The sequence below is a fragment of the Lygodium microphyllum genome, chromosome 12 (assembly GCF_053477565.2).
Source record: "Lygodium microphyllum isolate KBCC chromosome 12, Lygodium_microphyllum_v1.1.10, whole genome shotgun sequence".
NCBI classification, from domain to species: Eukaryota; Viridiplantae; Streptophyta; class Polypodiopsida; order Schizaeales; family Lygodiaceae; genus Lygodium; species Lygodium microphyllum.
Window position 1 is genome coordinate 112598847 of NC_141146.1, and position 21489 is coordinate 112620335.

The 21489-nt window shown below is 38.6% G+C and overlaps 1 protein-coding gene across 6 annotated transcripts in view; it reads left to right on the top strand.

Moving 5' to 3' along the window:
• The window catches only part of PUB49 (plant U-box 49), a 93908-nt gene that overhangs the window by 23485 nt on the left and 48934 nt on the right, over positions 1-21489 (top strand). For 4 of the 6 annotated variants that reach the window (XR_015692687.1, XR_015692686.1, XM_087689839.1 and 1 more), the window contains exons 3-5: positions 8513-8616; positions 12933-13024; positions 13145-13234. Coding sequence is in view for 4 of the 6 variants with exons in the window: in XM_087689839.1 (XP_087545965.1) it covers positions 8513-8616; positions 12933-13024; positions 13145-13234 (286 nt within the window). In the remaining 2 variants the exon portion in view is untranslated. Of the gene's footprint in view, positions 1-8512; positions 8617-12932; positions 13025-13119; positions 13235-21489 lie in introns of those variants that run through there. The other 2 variants (XM_087689841.1, XM_087689842.1) reach the window with 2 other exon arrangements.

A 21489-nucleotide genomic window follows, 5' to 3' on the forward strand; every position in this document is an offset into this window, starting at 1 on the left:
CATCTATCACATCCTTTTTAGTGATATACATGTCTTTTACTATCATAGCATGTGAACTTGAAGATGCAACTAGCAAATCAACATCTTTATTTTCTTTTGTTTCCTCAATAAGAGCATTAGATACCACATTTTCCTTCTCTGTTTCTTTAGGGGTAGAACTGCCATCCTTATCATTTTTTTTGCCTTTTGCATTCGTCTACTTTTTGTGTTCTTGCTTCCTTTTATAGTACCTGCAATCGGGCTTTTTATGCCCTTTGCATCCATATTGATAGCATGTGACATCTTGCTGTTTTTCCTTGTGTTTGTTGTGATTTTTGTCCTTATTTGTAGCATTTGACCTCTTTTTAGTTCGTCCTCTTACATTGTAGACTAATCCACTATTTTTCCCACTTGCCTTGTGTCTAATCTCCTCATTGAGAATAGAACCACACACACCTTCAAATGTCAAGTTGGGGTTGTTGCTCAATGATACAATCAATGCTTTCCATGAATTTGGCAAAGTCATGAGCAAGAAGATAGTCTTCTGCTTAGGATCAAAAGCTGGCAAGGTTGTATCTTATAATTGACTCAAAATACCAGTGAAAGCATTTAAATGCTCTGAGGTAGGCGTAGACTCATTAAGCTTCAAGTTGACAAACTTTCACATGAGATGGACCTGATTGACAGGAGTCGTATTCTCGTACGTAGCCTTGAGTTTCTCCCAAACTGTATATGCAGTGGTGAGTCCATTGATATTAACCAAGATATCATCTGTGATTGCCATTTTGACGTAAGCGATGGCTTTTTTATTCATTTTAGCCCAATCCTCATCTGACAAAGCAACAAGCTTATGTTTTGCCAAAGTGTCATCACAATCTTTTAGAAAAAGTATACCTTGCATATGATCTTTCCAAAGATCAAAGCCATTGCTGTCAAATTTGCGAATCTCAAAAAGATTCTTTGTATCAAATGTAGATGCATTGCCAACCATTTTCAACGATAAAAAGGAAATGCAATAAAATGTTGAATACTTTCAGCCAATAGCAAGGTTACTTATAACAGTAAGTATTCAAACTTGTATTTCCAAAAGTGCCCAAGAAGTAGATATTATACTGCAATTTCTATCCCAATGGCTAATTATAGCATATATATGAACCAAATCTGATTCATATGCATAAAAGACGACTCCCACTTTAATGGTACATCACCACAATGCCCAAACGCAACAACCCAAGTGTTGCATGCAACATTGTTTCATTGCACAATGAGCATTTAGCTATGCATGTACCAAGAGAAGCTGCCGTTTTACAACATTTGATGCATCCCAAGTCCAAAATTTCCCCACTCAGCAGTGAATCTTCTGTAATTTTGTTGTCAAAGCACAAATCAGCTCAAAATGTATCACTGATGCGAAAAGCCCCAGAATATTGCAATAAATCTACTCCAGTTGCAGTATTACACATTCCGAGTGTCAAATATGAGCAAATGTTCCAGAAATTTCACAAATTTTGTTAAACCCCCAACTTTCAGGATCCAAATGTGCACAAATTTCAGTGAAATTGGCTTAGCTGAGCAAAATTTCACTTGTACACGAAAAGCCCCAAAATTTCCGGGGCAAATGCACATAATGTTTGCAATATCTAGATTAAATGTCTCTGTTTTGCATGGACAACATCAAATCTGGGGAAAGCCCCAAAATTTCGGGAACAAATTGTCACAAATTTGAGCGTTGTGCTTAAGTGCTCGAACCCTTGTTAGTAAGGGGTTTGCTGCAGAAAATAATTAAAAAAAGACAAAAAATGCTTGAAATGTGCCAACGTGACCAGTGTGATGGTCGTCACCTGCCACGCAGACTGCTGCTGCTGGTCGTTGCTGATCAGAATTGCGATGCAAATTGTACGAAATGATGCCGGTGCCTGCTCGTGATTTGCGCCTACTGCTGCTTGGAAAGAGCTGGTGTCACTTGCAATCGCGCTGGTCAGAACTAACCGCCGATTGATCACTCAGATTGCCACTTGCCTTTCGCCTATTCACAAAGCTGTTGAAGGGTTGTTGCCTTCTGCAACCTGCTGTTCTCTTTGTGCGCGCACACAGAGACTGACCCGTATAGTCCTTGGGAGGCATGCACACAATGGTCAGAACTGACCGTTGATTGATTACTCAGATTGCTACCTGCCTTTTGCCTATTCACAAAGCTGTCAAAGGGTTGTTGCTTGCTGCAACCTGATGTTCTCTTCGTGCACACACACAGAGATTGATCCGTATAGTCCTCGAGAAGCGTGCACACTCTTGCCATAGCTTTGATACTAGTTTGAAGGGGAGAGCAGGAGTTCCCAAGTAGTGTGTGTAGAGAAAATGAGGTGTGTTCAGCAATAGAGAGTGTAGAGAGAGCGGAGAGAAAATGAAGTGTGCTCAACAATACAGAGTGCAGAGAGAGTGGAGACTCAACTTGGGTGTGTACCAGTGTGGTACACACAAAGAATAAAAGAATGTATTTATACTTAAGGTATAGTACACTCCCACCCGTAAGGGTGTGGTCACATGTACAAGTAAATTTTTACATGGGAGTAGCAAAAGGGCTTTTACACCCAACATTATCTGCCCCAAAGTTGAAGGGCAAGCTTTTTCTCATTGGTTTTCCTCTCTCTCTCTCTCTCTCTCTCTCTCTCTCATCTTTTACATGTGTTGTTTTGGTCTGTTTGAAGTTTTAGATTGTATCTCTCTCTCCCTCCCTCCCTCCCTCTTCCTCTCTGCTCGTGTCTTGACTCTCAAGTTTGAGCGGCTAATTATTGTTGCAAATTTCTTACAGTGAAACAGTAACAGCCATTAACTCTCAAATTCAGTCGTTAACTCTCAAATTCTTGAGACACTCTTTTCCCCCTTAGTATTGGCTTTAAAATCTCTGAAATTTCTGATTTTACAGCTGAAATGGACATTTTAGCAAGGCTAAAACAGTTGAAAATTTTTAGTGTGATGATAAGGAAGATGAGAAGGATGACAATAATGAGGATGAGGACATTGAGGAGGAGGATGAGGAGGGTGCATCTTGTCCATGATCAATATTTCTACTCTTCTTCCCATATAGTTTACTTCAGCCCTCTACTGTAGCTTAGAGTCTAGAATCTAAACTCTATTGTTATGCAGCCCTTTGACTTTTATGGCAGTTTGTTTTGACCTATATATCCTCTTTTGGATTTCTTTCACTTGTAAGCTGTAGCCATTAGTGCTTAAATTGTGTCTAGACTCAAATGATTGGAAATGAGAATCTGAATATGTTTTGGCAAATCAATTTTGTGTCTTGATTATTGGATGCCTTGCTAGTAGAGTAAAGCTATTGAAACAGTGGAATTCCAATTTTCATTCAGCTTGTTAGCTTTTTTACTCAATTTAGTATAAAATTCTAAATCTAAATACATTTTAGTGCAAAAAAAAATAAAATTAGGGCAACGTATGATTCAGCCCTAGGGTGTGAATCATACTCCAACCATACTTTCATACCCGTCTGCGTATGATGTATGATTGCTATATGAGAAAACTATGCTCATCGCAACTTGATTGACTTGCATTTCAGATGTGTACGTTACATTTGCACAACTTAATAATGCCCAAGCTAAGCATTAAAACCGCACCTCCTTGTGACATACACTGTGTATGCATATGTGCACGTGCATGTAGCTGAGCATTGACCCTACAGTGAGGTCCCAGATCCTTCTTTCACTCATAAGTCGCTAGAAAATCAATGGTGTCTTCTCCAGTGTTTTTGATGTGCCAATATTAACCTCCACATCACCTTTTATGGTATCTACTTGGCTATCCATGAATTGCTCTACCCATTTCTTATACAATTGGTGTGGGTATATTTAAAAAAGAACATGTGAGTCTACTGCAATTGAAGTGGATTTTGCATCCTCCAGTGAGTAGCTCCTTTTTAGATAGTTTGCTTCATAGCTTGCCAACACTCAAAGAAAGTAGCGAGCTTAATGTTAATGGCTGCCAATGTGGGGTACTAGGTAGGTATTGCACCTCCACATCACCTCTTATGGCATCTAGTTGGTTATCCATGAATTGCGCCACCCATTTCTTATACAATTGGCATGGGTACATTTAAAAGAGAACATGTGAGTCTGCTGCAATTGAAGTGGTTTTGCAGCTTGCTTTTGCTTTTAATGATTCCACTGTCTTAGGTTGTGATTCGAAGTTGGCAAGAGCAAACCGGTAATGTTGAATCAGTCAATATCATGTATATGTTTGCAACTATGCTAAATCTTGTTATTTCAATTGTTTGGAGCAATCTGATCCTCATTCTGGAATGGATGCATAAAATCTTGATCTGGATGGACAAGCATAAGCTTGTTACACAAGGTCTGCTCTTAGCTGTCATGTTCATGGATGTTCACAAAATGGGTATCCTTGCGTCCTCCATAGCAGCACTTGTGTCAGACCCAGTAAGGTTTTTCTGGCAGTCTTATTGCTGCAAATTGCATGGAAGGCAGAAACAGAATTCTTCTTGGTCCATCTTGCAATGAACACTTAAAGAGTACTGCAACTTACTTCATTATGCATGATTGAGATGGGCTGATTTTAAGGACTTCAGGTTGAGTATGAGCTGAAATGGGCTGAGAATGGGCCTAGATGCAAGGATGCAAGAATTTCTAGATGGCTTGAGATTTCAGCATAGTAGCAGGGAAACGCCGTTCCACCCCCTTGGGAATGCGGGAACGCGTTCCACAATAAATAATGCCAAAGGAACGGGGGAACATTGTGAGGGAACGCTTGTCAAGGGGGAACGGCTGGGGAAATGTGGATATTGCCATTCCCTGAAGGGAAATGTTGGAAGAGTGATGGGTGCTGTCAGGACTGTCGAAAATCATGCATGAGGTGTCGGGATTGTCACGAGTGGCGTGCAAACTGTCAGACTGTTGGGAGCAGGGCGCCGTGTGCTGCGATTCGCAAGCAATTGCGTCAGCCTCTAGGTAAGAGGAAACTGTCCAGCGGGCTGCAATCTCATCTCTCTCTCTCTCTCCCCCCTCGCCCACCCGTTTCAAAACAGGCAGTAGCAGAAAGTTGAAACTCCCCCCCCCCCTTGTTTGGCTACAACCTGTAATACATCACACTCTCTCTCTTTCTAGACTCTCACATAGTACCTCTCTCTAAAACAGCTTTCACAACTCAACTTTTGCCTAACTAATTATAGCTCTCTCTCTCTCTCTCTCAACAAGCTTGGAGCTTGAGATTTTACTGTTTATAGCTATTAGCCTTTTCTTTTACTAATTACATCTCTCTCTCTCTCTCTCTCTCTCTCTCAAAAGGCTAAGTCTCATGGAGGATCTACTAATGCTTTTGATTCTTGAATTTATAGAAGTCATACCTTCCCCGGGATCAAAGCATTCGGGCAATAAGTGATCTTAGCCTAGTTGGTGGGACAAGGTTGAGAAAGTGGACCATTATGCATTAAAGGGAGGTGCAAAGAATGGAACTGCAAAAGGTGTGAGCAATTGAAAACAGGAGGATCCAATCATGTGAAGCAACACTTGCCATGATAACATCGGAGTCCCAATAAATTTCTGCCCAAATACCACATCTGAATGCAAAGGCAGCTCTTGGCAAAGTACCCAAGTAAAGAAGACAATGCATGTGCAAGGAAAAAACAAGAAATTAATGCCTCTTTTTTTGCGGACGAGTTGATGATACAGTCATGGGTGATGGAGCTATGCATTGGGGCCTTGGAACTTTTGCATGCTCACAATCCCATCATGGAAAATGCAGCAAGTAATAAACCTTGGGAACAACTTGGGATCCTCGTAGAAAGGAGAGGGTGGATGTAGTTGTGGCAAGGTTTTTTTACCATGATCATACTGCATTAAATTTATAAGATCTCCCTACTTCCTTTAGATGGTCCAAGAGATTGCAAAGTATGGTCCAACCTATAAGCCGCCATCATATGAGACACTACATACCACTTTGTTGCAAAACAAAAAGCATGCAATTGAATGTGCTTTGGCAACAATGCATTTCTTTGATAGCAGATGGGTACATTGATACTTAAAAACGGTCCATCCATGGAATGATTGCTTATTCCCAAGGAAAGATGCAATTCATTTCCTCACATGATGTCTCAAGTACAAGGAAAGGTGATGATCAACTTGTGGAGGAATGGGCGGAAAAAGTTGGGGCTGAAAATGCAATCTAGTTTATTGTTGATGGTGAGGCAATAAATAGGGCAGGAGGTATGAGACTTGAGGATAGATACCCATACATCACATTCAGTCCATGCTTTGCTCATTGTTTGAGCAATTTGTTGAAAGATATTGGTAGCTTGTAATGGATCGATCCCTTCATCCAAAAGTGCAAGGATATAATCAGTTTCATCCAAAGCCATCAATTCATTCTTAGTGAGTTCCGCAAGAGATCGCCTAAAAAAGATCTCTTAAAGTACTTTGAGACGCGCTTTGGCTATAACTTTCTCATGATGAAGAGACTTGAGAAGGTAAGCTTACCCTTGAAGCAAGTGGTGGTAAGGAATGAGGTCTAGATCAAGAGCTAGTATAGTAGTGGAGAACTTCATACAAGATCATACATTTTGGAATGAATTGAAAAGCATTAATATTGTTATGAAGCCAATCGTGCGCTTGATGTGAATTGTAGATGGATGAGGGTCATGCATTGGAAAGGTCTATGAGGGGGGAGATCGCATGATTGAGAAGCTAGGACAACTTGGTTTGGATGATGCAAAGTATCAAGAATTCCGAGATTTATGTGAGGCAAGATGGAATGCTTATCACTCACCTATGCATGCCGGAGCATATGCGTTGGATCTAGAGTTCCAAGGGTGTGGTCAAGAGAAGGGTGGTGAGGTAATGCAGGGTTGGGACAATGTGCTTTCTAGGTTGGTTCCCATTGATACTAAGAGAAGATTGGTGAAATATTGGCTTGCTTTTTATAGAAATGAGTCAGGAAGGTTTGGGTTTATTGATGCATAAATAGATCGGTTGAAGATTGGGGCTGCCTTGTGGTGGGAAGATTATGGGGCACGTACACGTGAGCTTCAAACATTGGCAGTGTGGATTTTGACTCAAGGTGCAAGCTCCTCTCCCATTGAGCAACTATGGAGTGTATTTGGGCATGCTGTATCTAAAAAGCGGAATAGGTTGTGGACAAAACAAGTGAATGACTTGATAATTGTTAGCGCAAACTTGCGCTTGGTTGTAGATGTGGCTTTCTTGAAGGTTGAAAAGTTTATAGCTCTTGATGAAGAAGAGTTCTCTGATGGTGAGGATGGGGAGACACATTTGCCTACACATATGGCCGATGATCAAGATGCTTTGGAACTTGAAAATACTGATTTTGATGATGATATGGCTTTCTTTGACAATGTGGGTGATAGTCTTTTGGATAGTCTTGTTGCTAGTAGCAGCCATGTATGATCCAATGGTTACTTTGAGAGGCTTTCAAATTTAAAGTTTTTATATATATTTTTTCCACTATAGTTGTTACTTGATGCTTCTTGACTCTTTTATGTAGTATGATCCTAGATTATCATCTATTTTGGAACTTATGTGCCATTTCAATGTAGCTAGCCTTACATGTACGTAAAAGACTATCATGTTTTGCAAATTGTACATGTATTTTTCAAAGAGCTTTTATGAAATGTATGAATGAACAGTTTGAAATATATAAATCATATATATAGTACAAGTCGTTTCCCATTCCCCTTGGGGCTTCGTTCTTGTTCCCTTGGGACCTACGTTCCCGTTCTTGTTCTCGTCCCATTGCTACTATGGATTTCAAAATGTTTGTACTTCAGAAGGTGAGAAGCAAGATAGGGCCTAGGGCCAAGATGATGATTGTGGGTAAAGATTAATAGACATTCACCTAGTTTTTACGAATCCTTTGATTGAGGATGGTTTGGGATGATGTTCCCATTTTTGATCCCCTTTTTACTTTGCTTCAAACAGCCCTGAATCAGTGGTTCAGCATAGCAGTTTGTAAACTGTCGTGAGTGCTTCTACTGCCACAGAGAGCTCCATGCAGCTCTGATGTGCAGAAAGATGTATCATTTGTGCATGACTAAATGCCAGAATTGTATCTATGGTACACTGCTGCCTCTGCATCCACCTGCCATATCTTTAGTGCCCACAAAGATGGGAGATTCTCTACATACCTTCAGTATTTTGCAAACTGTTTTGGCTGGAACAATAGGTTACATCATATTATGTCAATGTTAACTCTCATTATATATATTTGTTGATTTTTGGCGTTTTCCTTCTCGTCTTTCTTCTCCATATCTGCCAAGTGTTACTTTGAACAGGCAGTAGCACTAGGTCGAGTATCTTCCTGTCTTCTGTCTTGTCTAACAAGTCTTGTCTGTTGCACAATGGTTAGGGTTCCAAAGTCTTTCTTGGGACATACTTTAATTTATGTTCAAATGCAGATGTGCTTATTATTGTCAAGGCTCAATTTGACTAGTTTACTTTTGGGCTACTGTATTTGAAAATAAAAAATTTGTTTCCTATGGTTTTTTAAAAAAATCTAGGAATATTGTACCTTATATTCAAAAATTTGGGAAGAACCCTGTGACGGGAAAGCCACTTAGCGTAAAGGAGCTGATCAAGCTACAATTTTACAAAAATTCAGAAGGTAAGCCAACTAAGCAAAAGCACTGAATGTTTGGGATGACACACCCGTATACATGTAAATAGGCATCTAGAAATTGTGTTCATTGTGATGTTGGTGCTAGCTCGTGCTATGACTGAAGGTTTATTGAGTAGGCAAACTTTGTTTCATTGCTCCATATGAAGAAATGCGTGTGTGTTTGTAATCTGTTGGCTTCACCAGTTCTTTACTCTCAAAGTCTTTCATGAATTGATTTGTGGACTCCCTTGCAATTTGCATGCAATATATTTGATAGCAGATTATGTGTTCCCATCTTAACATCTGGTGCAGGTACACTTGGTGCTACACATGCAGATGGTCTCGATTGTGAAATTTTCCTCAACCATTAGTTATCTTCTTTTCTAAGCAGTTATAAAGCAATACTAGAACATTCACTTTTCAAATAGTCCACATAGAAGGGGATAAGAAGCAAAAAATGTCAACATGCCGTTTTCCTCTTTCTCCAGTTGTGGAGGAAGTTACTAACATAATTGTTTAAGATAAGTGAAAGGAAAAGCCCAATCAGCTGGATAGTTTGTTTGTGGGTATGGGCGTTCATGCCATTAACTTGCTTGACAGTGACAATGTGGAATATAGCAGCTCTTGTGTTGGCCAGGCTAACCCAGCTTTTATTGACTCCACTATCCTTGACTCTTTTATTGGAAACAAAGTGAAGGTTCTAGAGAAATCTTCTTGGTTGATTTGTTTTTGAATCTGACCATGTAAGGAAGTTACAAATAGAAAAGGGGAAGTTACAAATAGAAAAGAGGTGTGACCTACCAAGTAGAGGTCATGGTGAAGGAAAGCACAAAACGTGAATTCAAAATGCAGGCAACGTCAAAGTCAAGACACAGCAATGTGGCATTGGTGTAACTGGCCATGACAATGTGTTCTTTGCGAACACTGAGCAGGTTGTTAGAAGGTTGAATGCAGATGGCAACCAGAAAACAATGATTTGTGAAGGGTGATGATGACCAATTGTCATGAAGTCCAGGATAAAGTCAATACATGGCCTGTGAAAATGCATGAGTGTGATTTGAACAGGAATGACCTAGTAGCCTTACGTAACTTATCTTATTGATGACTAGTATATCGAATGTGGCTAGTGAATGAGACTTATATGCTTATGCCAATAAGCATCAAGAGATACAGGCAGTCTGGTGATTGGCACACAAGCCAATTCAAAAATTTAAGCATTTTCTTATGGTTTTTAAGAAAAGTGTGCTTGGAACAACAGCAAGAATGAGTTGCATTTTTCAGTTTTGGGACAGTTTGATTATCTAAAGGTAATAAACCATATCTTTAAGAATATTATTCAGTTGCCTTTTATGCTTATAAACAGCAACTGAGAGCTGCAGAGGAGAAAAGTATGAATTTTTAAAAGCTTTGGGATGATGGTGTGGTACCTTTTCAGTTTAGAGATCCTTGCACACTGTAGAAAGTACTCTTATATATTTCTTACGGATTTGGAGTTGGATCAAGGTCATCATGAAACATTTTATAGTCAAAATGTGTCTAGTACAGTATACTTTTGGAACTAAATGTTGCTGAGATAGGGCAAAGTGAACTGAAATGACCTATATATAATTTAAACATAAATGTTGCACAATTAGTGTTTTATCCTATCCCATTTCACATGCAAGTTTTTTTTTTGATGTTAATAACAGAATCTAGACTTAAGATGTAAGAGAACATTCATCTAGATCCTATGTTAAACACTTTGTTGACACAACTAAATAAAGAAGCAGCAGAAAGAAAGAAGAAGAAGATAATGGAAAGGAAAAGAGGTCTGATGGCCAGATTGAAATGATTCAATGTTAGGTTACTCACAGTTGTCTGTCCTTATAAATGAACACAATTAGACTTGGGACTCAAGAGATCATATTTCTAGAATTTGACTGAACACTTCATGTGGCTGGCTGCTGGCACAACTGAAGAAAGAAGAGAACTAGAGGGAAGAAAGAAGATGAAAAAAAAGGAGCCCTGGTGGCCAGCTGTTAGAAGTTTGGACTCTCGATAGTTGGGGATTGAGAAGCAAGGCAAAGAAAATTTGTAGACAAAATTCTAGAAGAATGGTTCAGGATATGTGTGATGGCTTAGTATGATATCTTAGTATATAACTACATAATGTCTTGCATGTCAAGCACCATCCCATGTGGGACATACTATGCCCAATTAATTTTCTTCAACCGCCAGATCTTAAATCCATCTTTCATAGTTGAAGACTCAGTGTTATGATTACAATTTTCGTTTTTAGATTTGTTTCCAGTGTTCCAACAGCTGGTTTCTAGGCTTTTGGCCATGAGGGTTTACAAAGAAAACATAGGAAGTGTACAAAACATAATCTGGGCTTGTTTATAAAGCTCTACACTGTTTAAAATGTTGTTTCTATGTTTTGCCAGGGACAATAGAAACTTAAACAGTTTCTTTGCCACATGGCAAATTTGGCCATGTCACCATGCTGTGATTTTAAAAGTAGCAAACATGTGGTTAAACTCAAAAGGTTTTGGTCTTTCAAATTTTACTTCTTCCCTGGTCAAGTCAATTTGGGAAATTCATTACTGTCCTATTCTCTTTCAGTTCACAATTTCACTGTTGCTTGTGGTTTCTGCCTGTTCTTCTTTATTTGCTCTCAGAATCTCTATATTTGCTGAAAATTGCAGAGTGCCTGGCTGTACTTTTTGACTTGAATCTACAGTGGAGGAACCACTTCTAGCAGTCCAATGAAAAAGGATCTCCTTTGATAGCACAAAAATGGCCGGTCTCAAGTCTGTTCCTCTACTGCATGATTGTCTTCAATCCCAAACAGAAACTCTACTTCTAATAACCCTTTTTCCTTGTCCTTGCAAAAGCCAAATTCCTACCACTGCCATAAATCTCATGCCCTCTATGATTGGCGAGCATATCTAGAAAACCAGTTGGGTTCAGACTAACCTGCTAGATAAACCTTTTTCCGTTGTCCTTGCAAAACTCTAAGTTCCTACTACTGCTGTAAATCTCAGCCCTCCAATAATTAGTGAATATATCTCCAAATCCTAATTTTAGACTTCAGTTGGGTTTAGACTAACCTGGCTGGACTACCAAAAAAATTGAGAAAGGGGCAAGCTTTTGGTATCTGCTGAGGACACTATTGCGTTGAGGTTCAACTCCTTGGACCATGCAGGATTTTAATACTGCAAAAATTCCTGGACTTCTTGGCCAAGTACATAGACTGAAGCATCAATCTTAGAGCTTGTGTCAAGCGTCTGTTCATTATGTTTATTTACATGGCTGCTTGCACCTAGGCGAGGCATGTGTCCTCATTGTCTGAACCGGCCCTTAGGTTTCATCAGCTCAGCTGCCCATGCAAAACTAATGAAGTCATTGTTAATTAAAATAAACATGAACTTATGGGAATTGGTTGTGTTGTGCATGCTCGTGCACCCTAAAACAAGGGTGGCTCCTTGCTAGCTTGGCTTTATTAGGTGGTAGGAGATGCAAGGACATGATATAGTGCTCTGCTTGTCCATGGCCGGCCATTTATTGGTATCCCTCTTTCCTTTAGTCTAATGGAGCGTTTTATAGGTTTCCATAGTGTAGAGGTAATAGGTTCCACTTTTCGTAACTTTTTTTAAAAGAATTCCAAGAATGTGAACTATTTAGAAACTTGTTCTTCTTCATTACAATGAAACTTTAATACATCTTTTCTCTGCTTGAGAACTTAGGCTGTAGAGGTTAGTTGATCTGCTTTTAGAGCACACATATTTTCGATTAAATGTAGACTTATACGAAATATTCAATCTCAGAATATTATTTGTGGCTTTTCTTCAACCCTCACATTTGGAATCCATTTAGGCAGTCCTTTCCTTGTCATTTTATTGATTTTATTACGTATATATGAAGACTTTGGTAGAGACTTCCACTGATACTGGTAGAAGTAGGGTATTTTGATGAGAATGTGTCATTACTTTCCTTTCAAGGTATGGATGTCTTGATTCGGTACTCTTGGTAATAATCTCAAGTTGTGGCTTTTCTTCAACCCTCAAATTCTGAATCCGTTTAGGCAGTCCCCTTCCTGGTTGTTTTATTGATTATATATGAAGACTTTGGTAGAGATATTCACTGATACTGGTAGAAGTAGGGTAATTTGATGAGCTTAGTGTGTTGTTGTTTTCCTTTCAAGCTTTGAAATTTTTGATTTCGTACTCTTGGTAATAATCCCAAATCAAAATTTTTAGATCGCTTCAGGTTAAAACATGTCTAAACTTTTGGGCTTATAATTGGAAGTTCAGAAATATTTCACACTCACTGTGTTGATGCAGGTGAGTTCCAGTGTCCTGTTTTGCATAAAGTTTTTACAGAATACTCGCATATTGTTGCTTTGAAGACAACTGGGAATGTTTTCTCATATGAGGTTTGTAGTTGCACTGAAGTCGATAAACTCCAGTATCCTTCATATTGGGCTGCTTGTTTCTTATGGTTTTTGTTTTGTGTTTAAAACTTGTCCAGCCTGATACGCACGAGATGGTTGCAGGCAGTGAGGGAGCTCAATGTGAAACCAAAAAACTGGAAGGATCTTTTGACAGATGAGCCTTTCAGCAAAGATGATATCATCACACTACAGGTATGGGTTGGCAGTGATGCTTAATTCTAGAAAACTCTTTTGATTGTTTCATGAAGGATTTTGAGGCAATATATTTTGTGGTTAGCAAATAGGAAATTTGAGCATTTAAGGTCTCGTATTATTCTTTATATTTCATGGAGCTGAAGAAGGTGTGGAAGGCCCAAAGCTGCATAAGTTACAAACATCATTGTACATGTGGATCGTAGTTTATGAAGATACTCATGACAATTTTTCCTTCTGAATCCCAGGCAACTTATTGAGTTTATGCGAGCTCCATATTATGGGCATCATCAGAGTATTTGTGCCCTTTTTGGATGCTCACTGTACTTGCATTTCAGTAATGGCACACTCATTTAGGTTGGCTGTTATGGGTAACAAATAGAAAATTTGGGAATTTAAGGACGTGCCTCATTGTTTGAAAATACTAACATGTCATCAACGAATGTATCCACAAAAGTTGTAGTATAAAATTTTTGGCAATCATTTGATTGAAAGTGGCAGGAGCATTCTTAAGCCAAAGGACATGAAAACAAACTCATAAAGACAAAAGAAGTACGAAAGGCTGTCTTAGACACATCCTCATGCCTAATGTGTATCTGATGGTATCCACTTTTCAAATCAATGTGGTTGAAAATGGTTGACCCTTGTAATCTATCCAAGATATTAGTGATCCTAGGAATTGGAAATCGATTTTTGATCTTGATCTTATTCAACACACAATAGTTAATGCACATATGCCATGAGCTATCCTTCTTTTACACCAAAAGCACTAGAGAGAAATAAGGAGATGAGCTGGGCTAAATTAGCCCCTTCTCTAACAGTTCATTCACTTGGCTCATAATCTTCTCCTACTAGGTTGTACTCACCATGTTTGGTGGCTTATTAGGAGTGCTATTGTTGGGGGTCAAATCTATGGCATGGTTCCCTGGCCTTTTAGGTGGTAATTGTCTTAAAAGTAATTGAGAAAATCAATCAATATACATTTTTAGAAAGGCAAGATTCTTATCCAACTTAATCACATTTCCAACACTTTCATTATCGTGTTTATCCTTTGTAAAAACCTAGTATGCTGAAAGATAAATTTTCATTACTCTTGATATGGTAGAAGCTCATACAATAGGGATAGATTATCCTTTCAATTTTACATCAAGAGTATGGGTCTTGCCCTCATGTTGAAGAGTACTAACTTTGTCATGGGAGTTGATTATTGCATGCACATGGAGACACCAAGGTATTCCAAACAATACGTCGTCTACATAACTGTAAATGTGCAAGCGAAGCTTCCCAATAATATGTGTGGTAGGCTTTGCATAGCCCTTGCATGCCATACCAATCTCTCCCATGGGTGCCATCTCATCCTCCTTGAGGCCTAGATAGGCAACCATATTTGTAGAGGTAAAGCTTGCTCGTGCTTTGTTGTAAAAAAAGATCAATGCATGATGATCTCTAACTTTGCCCTATGCTCTACAAAGTTCCATTGCATCATCGTTGGGCTGATTACTAACTGCATCAGGAATCAAACTAGCTGAGGTTTTGGGCTTTGTCCCCTTAGGATTACCCTTATTTTTAGCATTGCTAGCTTGCTGCTTTTTTGGACAGTCTCTTCTTCACATACAATATACTTATTTGCAGCCATTAGTTCCTTGTGTTGGGCAGTCATTTTTGAAGTATTTTCTTACTGTTTTTATCTCTTTTTAGCCCTATTTTCAGACCTGCCCCTCTTCTCATCCTAGGAAGACTTCTTGGGTGGCTGATCGTTATCGTCCTTGAAGCCCGTAGACTTTCCACATAGCAAAGCATCCACTATACATGCAGTTTCTATGAGTTGTGATATGCGGGTCACAGTGGTCTTTATGAAAAAGTTTTTGATTTCCTTGGGAACTCCACAACAGTACTTCTCTATGTGGAGCACAACACGATAAGAAGTAGTGGGCAGTTGTGCTTTCCAAAACTTATTATTATATTGCTCAAGATTCTTGCATTGTGTTGTAAAGCTTATGCCATGTTGTTACTTGTCAACCAAGTTGAAACAAACAATTGCTCAAACTCAACCTATGTTGACTGTGCTCTATCTTGCATCAAGAGTGTTGACCACTATTGCAATGCATTTCCCTTTAAGAAAGTGTCCAACTTTCAAATCTTGGTTGATTGGGTGAAGTTGCCTCTCAAATAGGCTGCATCAAATTGTTGAATGAAAGTCTAGACTTGCATCAAATTGTTGAATGAAAGTCTAGGCTTTCAATATAACTTACTCACCGCAAAACACTTCGAACTTCATCCCTTTGCAACCCTCATCATTGGGATTGCATTTCATTCGCGTATGGTGTATTTTGTACGGTACTGTATAGGTTCCGTGCGTTCAAATTGTTAAAAAAAAATTGATCATTTTAGAGTGGTTGTTGGTGTTTTTCTTTGAAAAAATGTCTCTTTTATGTCGCTGTTTTAACTTCAAACTTGTAAGTTGTCTCTTCTTTCAACCCTCATCTACTCTTTCACACTTCAAAGTTCAAACTTTCCAAGTTCTTATCTTGATTCTTCTTCCTCACCATAGCCATTGTAAAAGAGCAGCACCTCGAGTCCCCTCTCATCTCATAACACAAATCAGTCTCCCATCTTCTTTAATCTCCCTCACTTGAGCTCAAGCCTCCATTCAAGCTTCATCATCTACTCTCCTTCTATCTCTCCCTTTCCCTCACCTTCTCTTCCTCCTCCCTCCTCCCTCCTCTCTCCCTATCCCTCTCTCTCTTTCTCTTCCTTTTTCTCTTCCACTCTCTCTCCCTATCCCTTTTTCTCATCTCTCTTCCTCTCCTCTCTCTATCTCCCTTCCATATTTTTTTAATATACACATTATATATATATGTGTGTGTGTATGTGTGTGTGTGTGTGTGTGTGTATGTGTAAAATTCAATGCTTAGCTCTTCCATGTGGACCATAGCAGTTAAGAAACACGTTTCTTTAAATTTGAAACTTACGAAACGTTTCTGAGAGTAAAAAACGTGGGCATTTTTATTTTTTAATTTTTTTTTGGTAAGTTGTAACCCAAAACATGGTTTTTTATAAGTGATAGGTCAATAATGGATCATGGATATATAATGTATAATGTATTATTCTCAATTGACTCTATTATCACGCAAGCTCAATTAGCCATTCTTTGTTTAAGAGAGTTCCATAGAGGTTTAGAATCTCTTTTCCTAGTCAAAACTATTAAAAATCCCTATATAAAAAAACCCACGTTTCTTATTTTACCCCCTCTTGAAAGAAACTTACGAAACACGTTTCTGACGTTTTGTTTCTAAACGTTTTTGATGTTTCTAGCTGCTATGATGTGGAACAAAAAATGGGAATGGGTTCACTCTTTAGATTTGCTTTAAATTCCTAATTCACAATTTTGTGAGTCTTCAATTATTGGGCACGGATCTTGAGGTGGTTGAGAATCCCTAAATGTTGTTGTAAATTAGGGTTTCAACAACACTTTTTACTGTTGCTCATTATCAATGGTCGGATTATTTTGAGAATTGCTTGAAGTGTGGGAGAGAGTGAATATAGAGATAGGTGTACCAAATTGTGATGGTACACAAAGAATAAAAAATGTATTTATATGTTAGGGTACAATAAGGGTGTGTTCACACCTGTATAACTTGATACATGGAGATGAAGGGACTTTACATCCAATAACCTCCCACTTAAAGGCTCGAAGTGGTATCTTTAAGCTAACCAATTTCCACTAATTGGATGCAATGCTCATGTTGAGCCTTTGTAAGACTCTTAGTGAGAATATGTGTAGGGTTATCTTGGAATTTGATCTTAGTTACTGTGATAAGACCATCATCCAAGACCTATCAAATGAAGTGGTATCGAACATCTATGTGTTTGGTACGTGTATGGAATATGGCATTTTTAGCCAGTTATACTGTACTGTGGCTATCACAACCAAGCATTGGAGTACGTGAAGAAAGACCAAAATCCTTGCTGAGACGACCAAGTCAAATATCTTTCTTAGAAGCTTCTGTGGATAAAATATATTTAGTCTTTGTAGTACTAAGTGCTATAATTTTTTGTAACCTTGAACACCAAGAGATAGCCACACTAGCCAAAGCAAAGACATACCCACTAGTAGATTTTCCAGTGTCAAGATCTTTTGCCATGTCTAAATCACAAAATCCTTGCAACTCTAGTGTACCCTTTTCATAGTATATACATTTCTCTTGTGTACCTTTTAAGTATTTGAAGATACGTTCAGTGCTTCCTAATGTGACTTGCCAGGGTTAGACATGAATCTACTAGCAACTTCCACTACATGAGAAATGTGGAGGCGAGTTGTAACCATGGCATATATCAAAGATCCACAGGTTGATGCATAAGGTATGTCCTTCATAGCACTAGCAGCTACATCATCCTTTGGGTAATCAACTTTGCTAAGCTTTGTATGTGGTTGTAAAGGCACACCACGAGGCTTAGCATTAGCCATATTAAACCTGTCAAGTACTTTGCTAATATACTTGTATAGTGAGATAAACAACAAGTGCTGCTCTCTATCTCTTTTGATGCACATGCCCAAAATGTGTTCAGCTGCCCTCATATCTTTCATTGAGAAGGCTAAACTCAGTTGTCTTTTAAGAGCATTCAAAGTACTCTTATGCTCTCCTGCAACCAATATGTCATCCACATATAACACTAGTACAATAAGGCTTCTATCATTAGCCTTTTTAGTGTATAAGGAGTGATCTGCAGGATTGCGTTTAAATCCGTGGCTGAGCATGAAGGTATTAAACTTTTTGTACCACTATGCTCTTTCCCTGGAATAGCAAAACCTTTTGGTTGTTTCATGTACAACTCTTCATCCGAGTCACCATGAAGAAAAGCAGTCTTCACATCTATCTGATCCAACTCTAAATCCAAGGATGTAGTGAGAGCAAATAAAACACGGAGCGTAGTCATCTTCACCACTGGTGAAAAGATCTCGTGGAAATCTTTGCCTTCCTTCTGTGTATAGCCCTTAGCAACCAAACATGCCTTGTACTTGGGCTTTCCATCAATACATTTCACTTTGTAAATCCATTTATTAGGGATACCTTTCCTATCCTTGGGCATAGGTACAAGCTCCCATGTGTCATTTGCATACAGAGACTTCATCTCTTCTTGCATAGCAAGCTTCCACTTTCTCTTGTTTTCACACGATTGTGCCTCTCTAAATGTCAGAGGATCACCTTCATCAATCAACAAAATGCAATCCAAAGATGATTGAAAGTCTCTGTGGTTGTCTTTTGACACTTGTGGACCTTCTTACCCAACGATCTGTATTGTCAGATAATGGGCCTACATCCTTAGGTATGTGCATAGAATCACTAGGTGACTGATTTTCAGCATTTCCTTGTTGTTGTAACCTGTTTTCAGCATGTTCTTCTTGCGGTTCTATTCCATCTTGTGCATTTATTTGCTGTCCATTATCTTTGGGTTGTAGCACAATGGGTTTTTGCTCATTTTCAACATCAAAAGGAATAGAATCTTCAGTTGATGATTGCTGAATGGCTGGTTGTTCATGCTGAAATTTGACTTTCTTTTTGTCAAGGTCATCCTGTGTAGTTTCAGTAACTTTGTCTTATTAAATACTACGTCTCGGCTGCATACTATCTTCTTGCCCTGAGGGAGCTAAACTCTATAAATCCAAAACCAAAGACACGCAAATGGTCATATGAAGCAGCTTTGCCAGACCAAACCTCTTTAAGAATGCCATTTTCCAATGCACGATTGGGAGAGCAATTGCATATAGAATTGCAATCTTAAGAGCCTCTCCCTAGAGCTGTTGCGGGAGATTAGCTGAGGATAGTATGTATTTGGCTCTCTCACAAAGTGTTCAATTATATTTTTTAGCCACGCCATTTGATGTAGGATTATAAGGGGTTGTCAACTCCCTCTTAATGCCATGCATCTCATAAAACTTTTTGAACTCATCAGAAATATACTGGCTCCCATTATCCGTTCTTATAGCTTTTAACTTAAGCCCTTTTTGTGTGATAACAAAAGCATGAAACCTTTTAAAGTCATCCAGCACTTTCTTTTTGCTCTTTAACACATATACCCATGACTTTTTATTGAAATCATAAATAAAAGTAACAAAGTATTGTGCACCCCCATATGAATTGACAGACATAGTGCATACATCAGAGTGTACTAAATTAAGAGCATTGGACTTCTTAACGAAACCAGAGTAATAAGGAGACTTTGCATGCTTTCTATATATGCAGTCATTATAAAATTCGAGACCAGAGCCTTTTACATCCAATCTCCTTAAAAAGGAGAGATTTGATGACTGAAAGATGAAAGAAAAATTGTACTTATGATTTCTGCATTGCCTTGAATAAAGTTTTTATAAAAACAATCAACATCGCACTTAGGACATAGATAAAAGAAAATTGATCTTTCTAGATAACATTGACAGTTCAGCAAATGGTCAGACATCGATGATTAAACCATAGAATATGAGTACAATAAAATAAAAAATATTTTTTTATTGAAAACACGCATAATGTTAATATTAATGATTATATTAGCAAGATGATCAATATCATGAGTTGACCCATGTATGAATCAATGAGAAAACCTAACCTAAAATATCGAGAATGTTGAAGGGAAAACTACAATGAAGTACTTAACAACCTTAAAACTATTAGTATTAGAAAATTAAATAAATATTGAAAGTCTGTAGGACTTGTTAGACATTGATAAGAATTTGTCGATACAAATTCTAAAGTCTAAACAGACTTGGAAAAGCATTTGAAATCTTGCTAAGTGCGGGTTAGGGCGCAGGGCAATACATGAATTGCTTGTTATAGGCATAAATGTCCTTATTATCTTTTAGGGTGGAAATACTGTCATGAGGATATGTATTTTTGAAATCTCACTCAACACGTGGATTAATTTTTAATCACATGATTAAGTAAATGTTGCACACCTGAGGTGCAACTGGGGTTAAAGTAAATTTACGAGCCCTGGATCCGAAGAAATCAGAGGATGTCAAAGGGAAAAGTTACTATAAGTTATGCCGCACAGGTACTTGGTGGTATCTGGTGTCAGTTGTTGGCCCTGGTTATCAATTTGACCATAAGTGTCAGTTGGTGACACTAGAGAAGTGACGTTTAATGGTACCTAACGTCAATCTGATGGTCAAAGATGGCGTAGAGACACACTCGGGAATGGAAGTTGCTTAGCCAATTTAATTATTGGCCAGTCAAATTATTTTTCAAGGCACCAAAATAATTATTAGATTAATTTTCCGTCTTTAAAGATTGAAAATTATATTTAATTATGAAAAATGCTGGAAAAACCATTTGGGAAGGTTGCCACTTGTTAAAAATGCCAATGCAAGATTGAAAAACGTCTTTAGAGGTTGGAGAGAAGCATTTTTATAAATTCAGCTTGCAAGAGAGAGGGACGAGAGGCTGCTGGTCTGATTTGCAGCCATTGGAGGACCTTCTAAGGTTGCCAAGGGCAAGAGAAGACCAATCAACAGCAGGTGACAGCATCTACAGGCTATTGAGATAGGGCAGCAGTAGGAAATGATTGATTTTCTTCAGTTCTTTGCATCTACAAGCTATTGTGACAGAACAGGAGCTGCATTTGACAGATTTTCAGTCATTTTTCTTGACAAAACTCTGAATTTTCTCTCTTTACAGCCTTCCCTCTCATCTCCCAGCCATTTCACAGCTTTGCTCCGAAGATCTTATCATTTGGATCCTTGGAGGTTGAGAAAATTCAGATTTCTTTGTTGTAAATTCTAATATGTAGCAGAAATTAGATTTTAGCAGTAGCCTCGAGAAGCGTGCCAGAAATTGAAAGCTCCAAGTCTTGGATTCAACAAGGCTGAAGCTGTTTTTAGCCTATTCAAGTGGAGGGACCAGCAAATAATTGAATTTGGGGCATTTTCCATCTCCATCAAAGCGGATAAAGGCCAATTGATTTGTGTCTCTTGTGTTTGTTTTTTCCTTGAGTATTTTTGGTACAAACTTTTCTCATTGGAGGGGTATTCACCTTTTGGATAGTCAAGGAAAATAGGGCATCTTCGATATACCTCCTCATCCCACTGTTGCTCTATCTGGTAATCCTCATATATGCACTAATCCTCCTGCACGTTTGCCCAGTCCTCACACTCTTTTGGCAGATTTTGTATAGCCCTCCTCTCCATCTGCCCGTACATGAACTTGACTTGCAAAGTCACCAATTGTCTCTCTTCATGGCAGTAACATTGACTTTCTTGT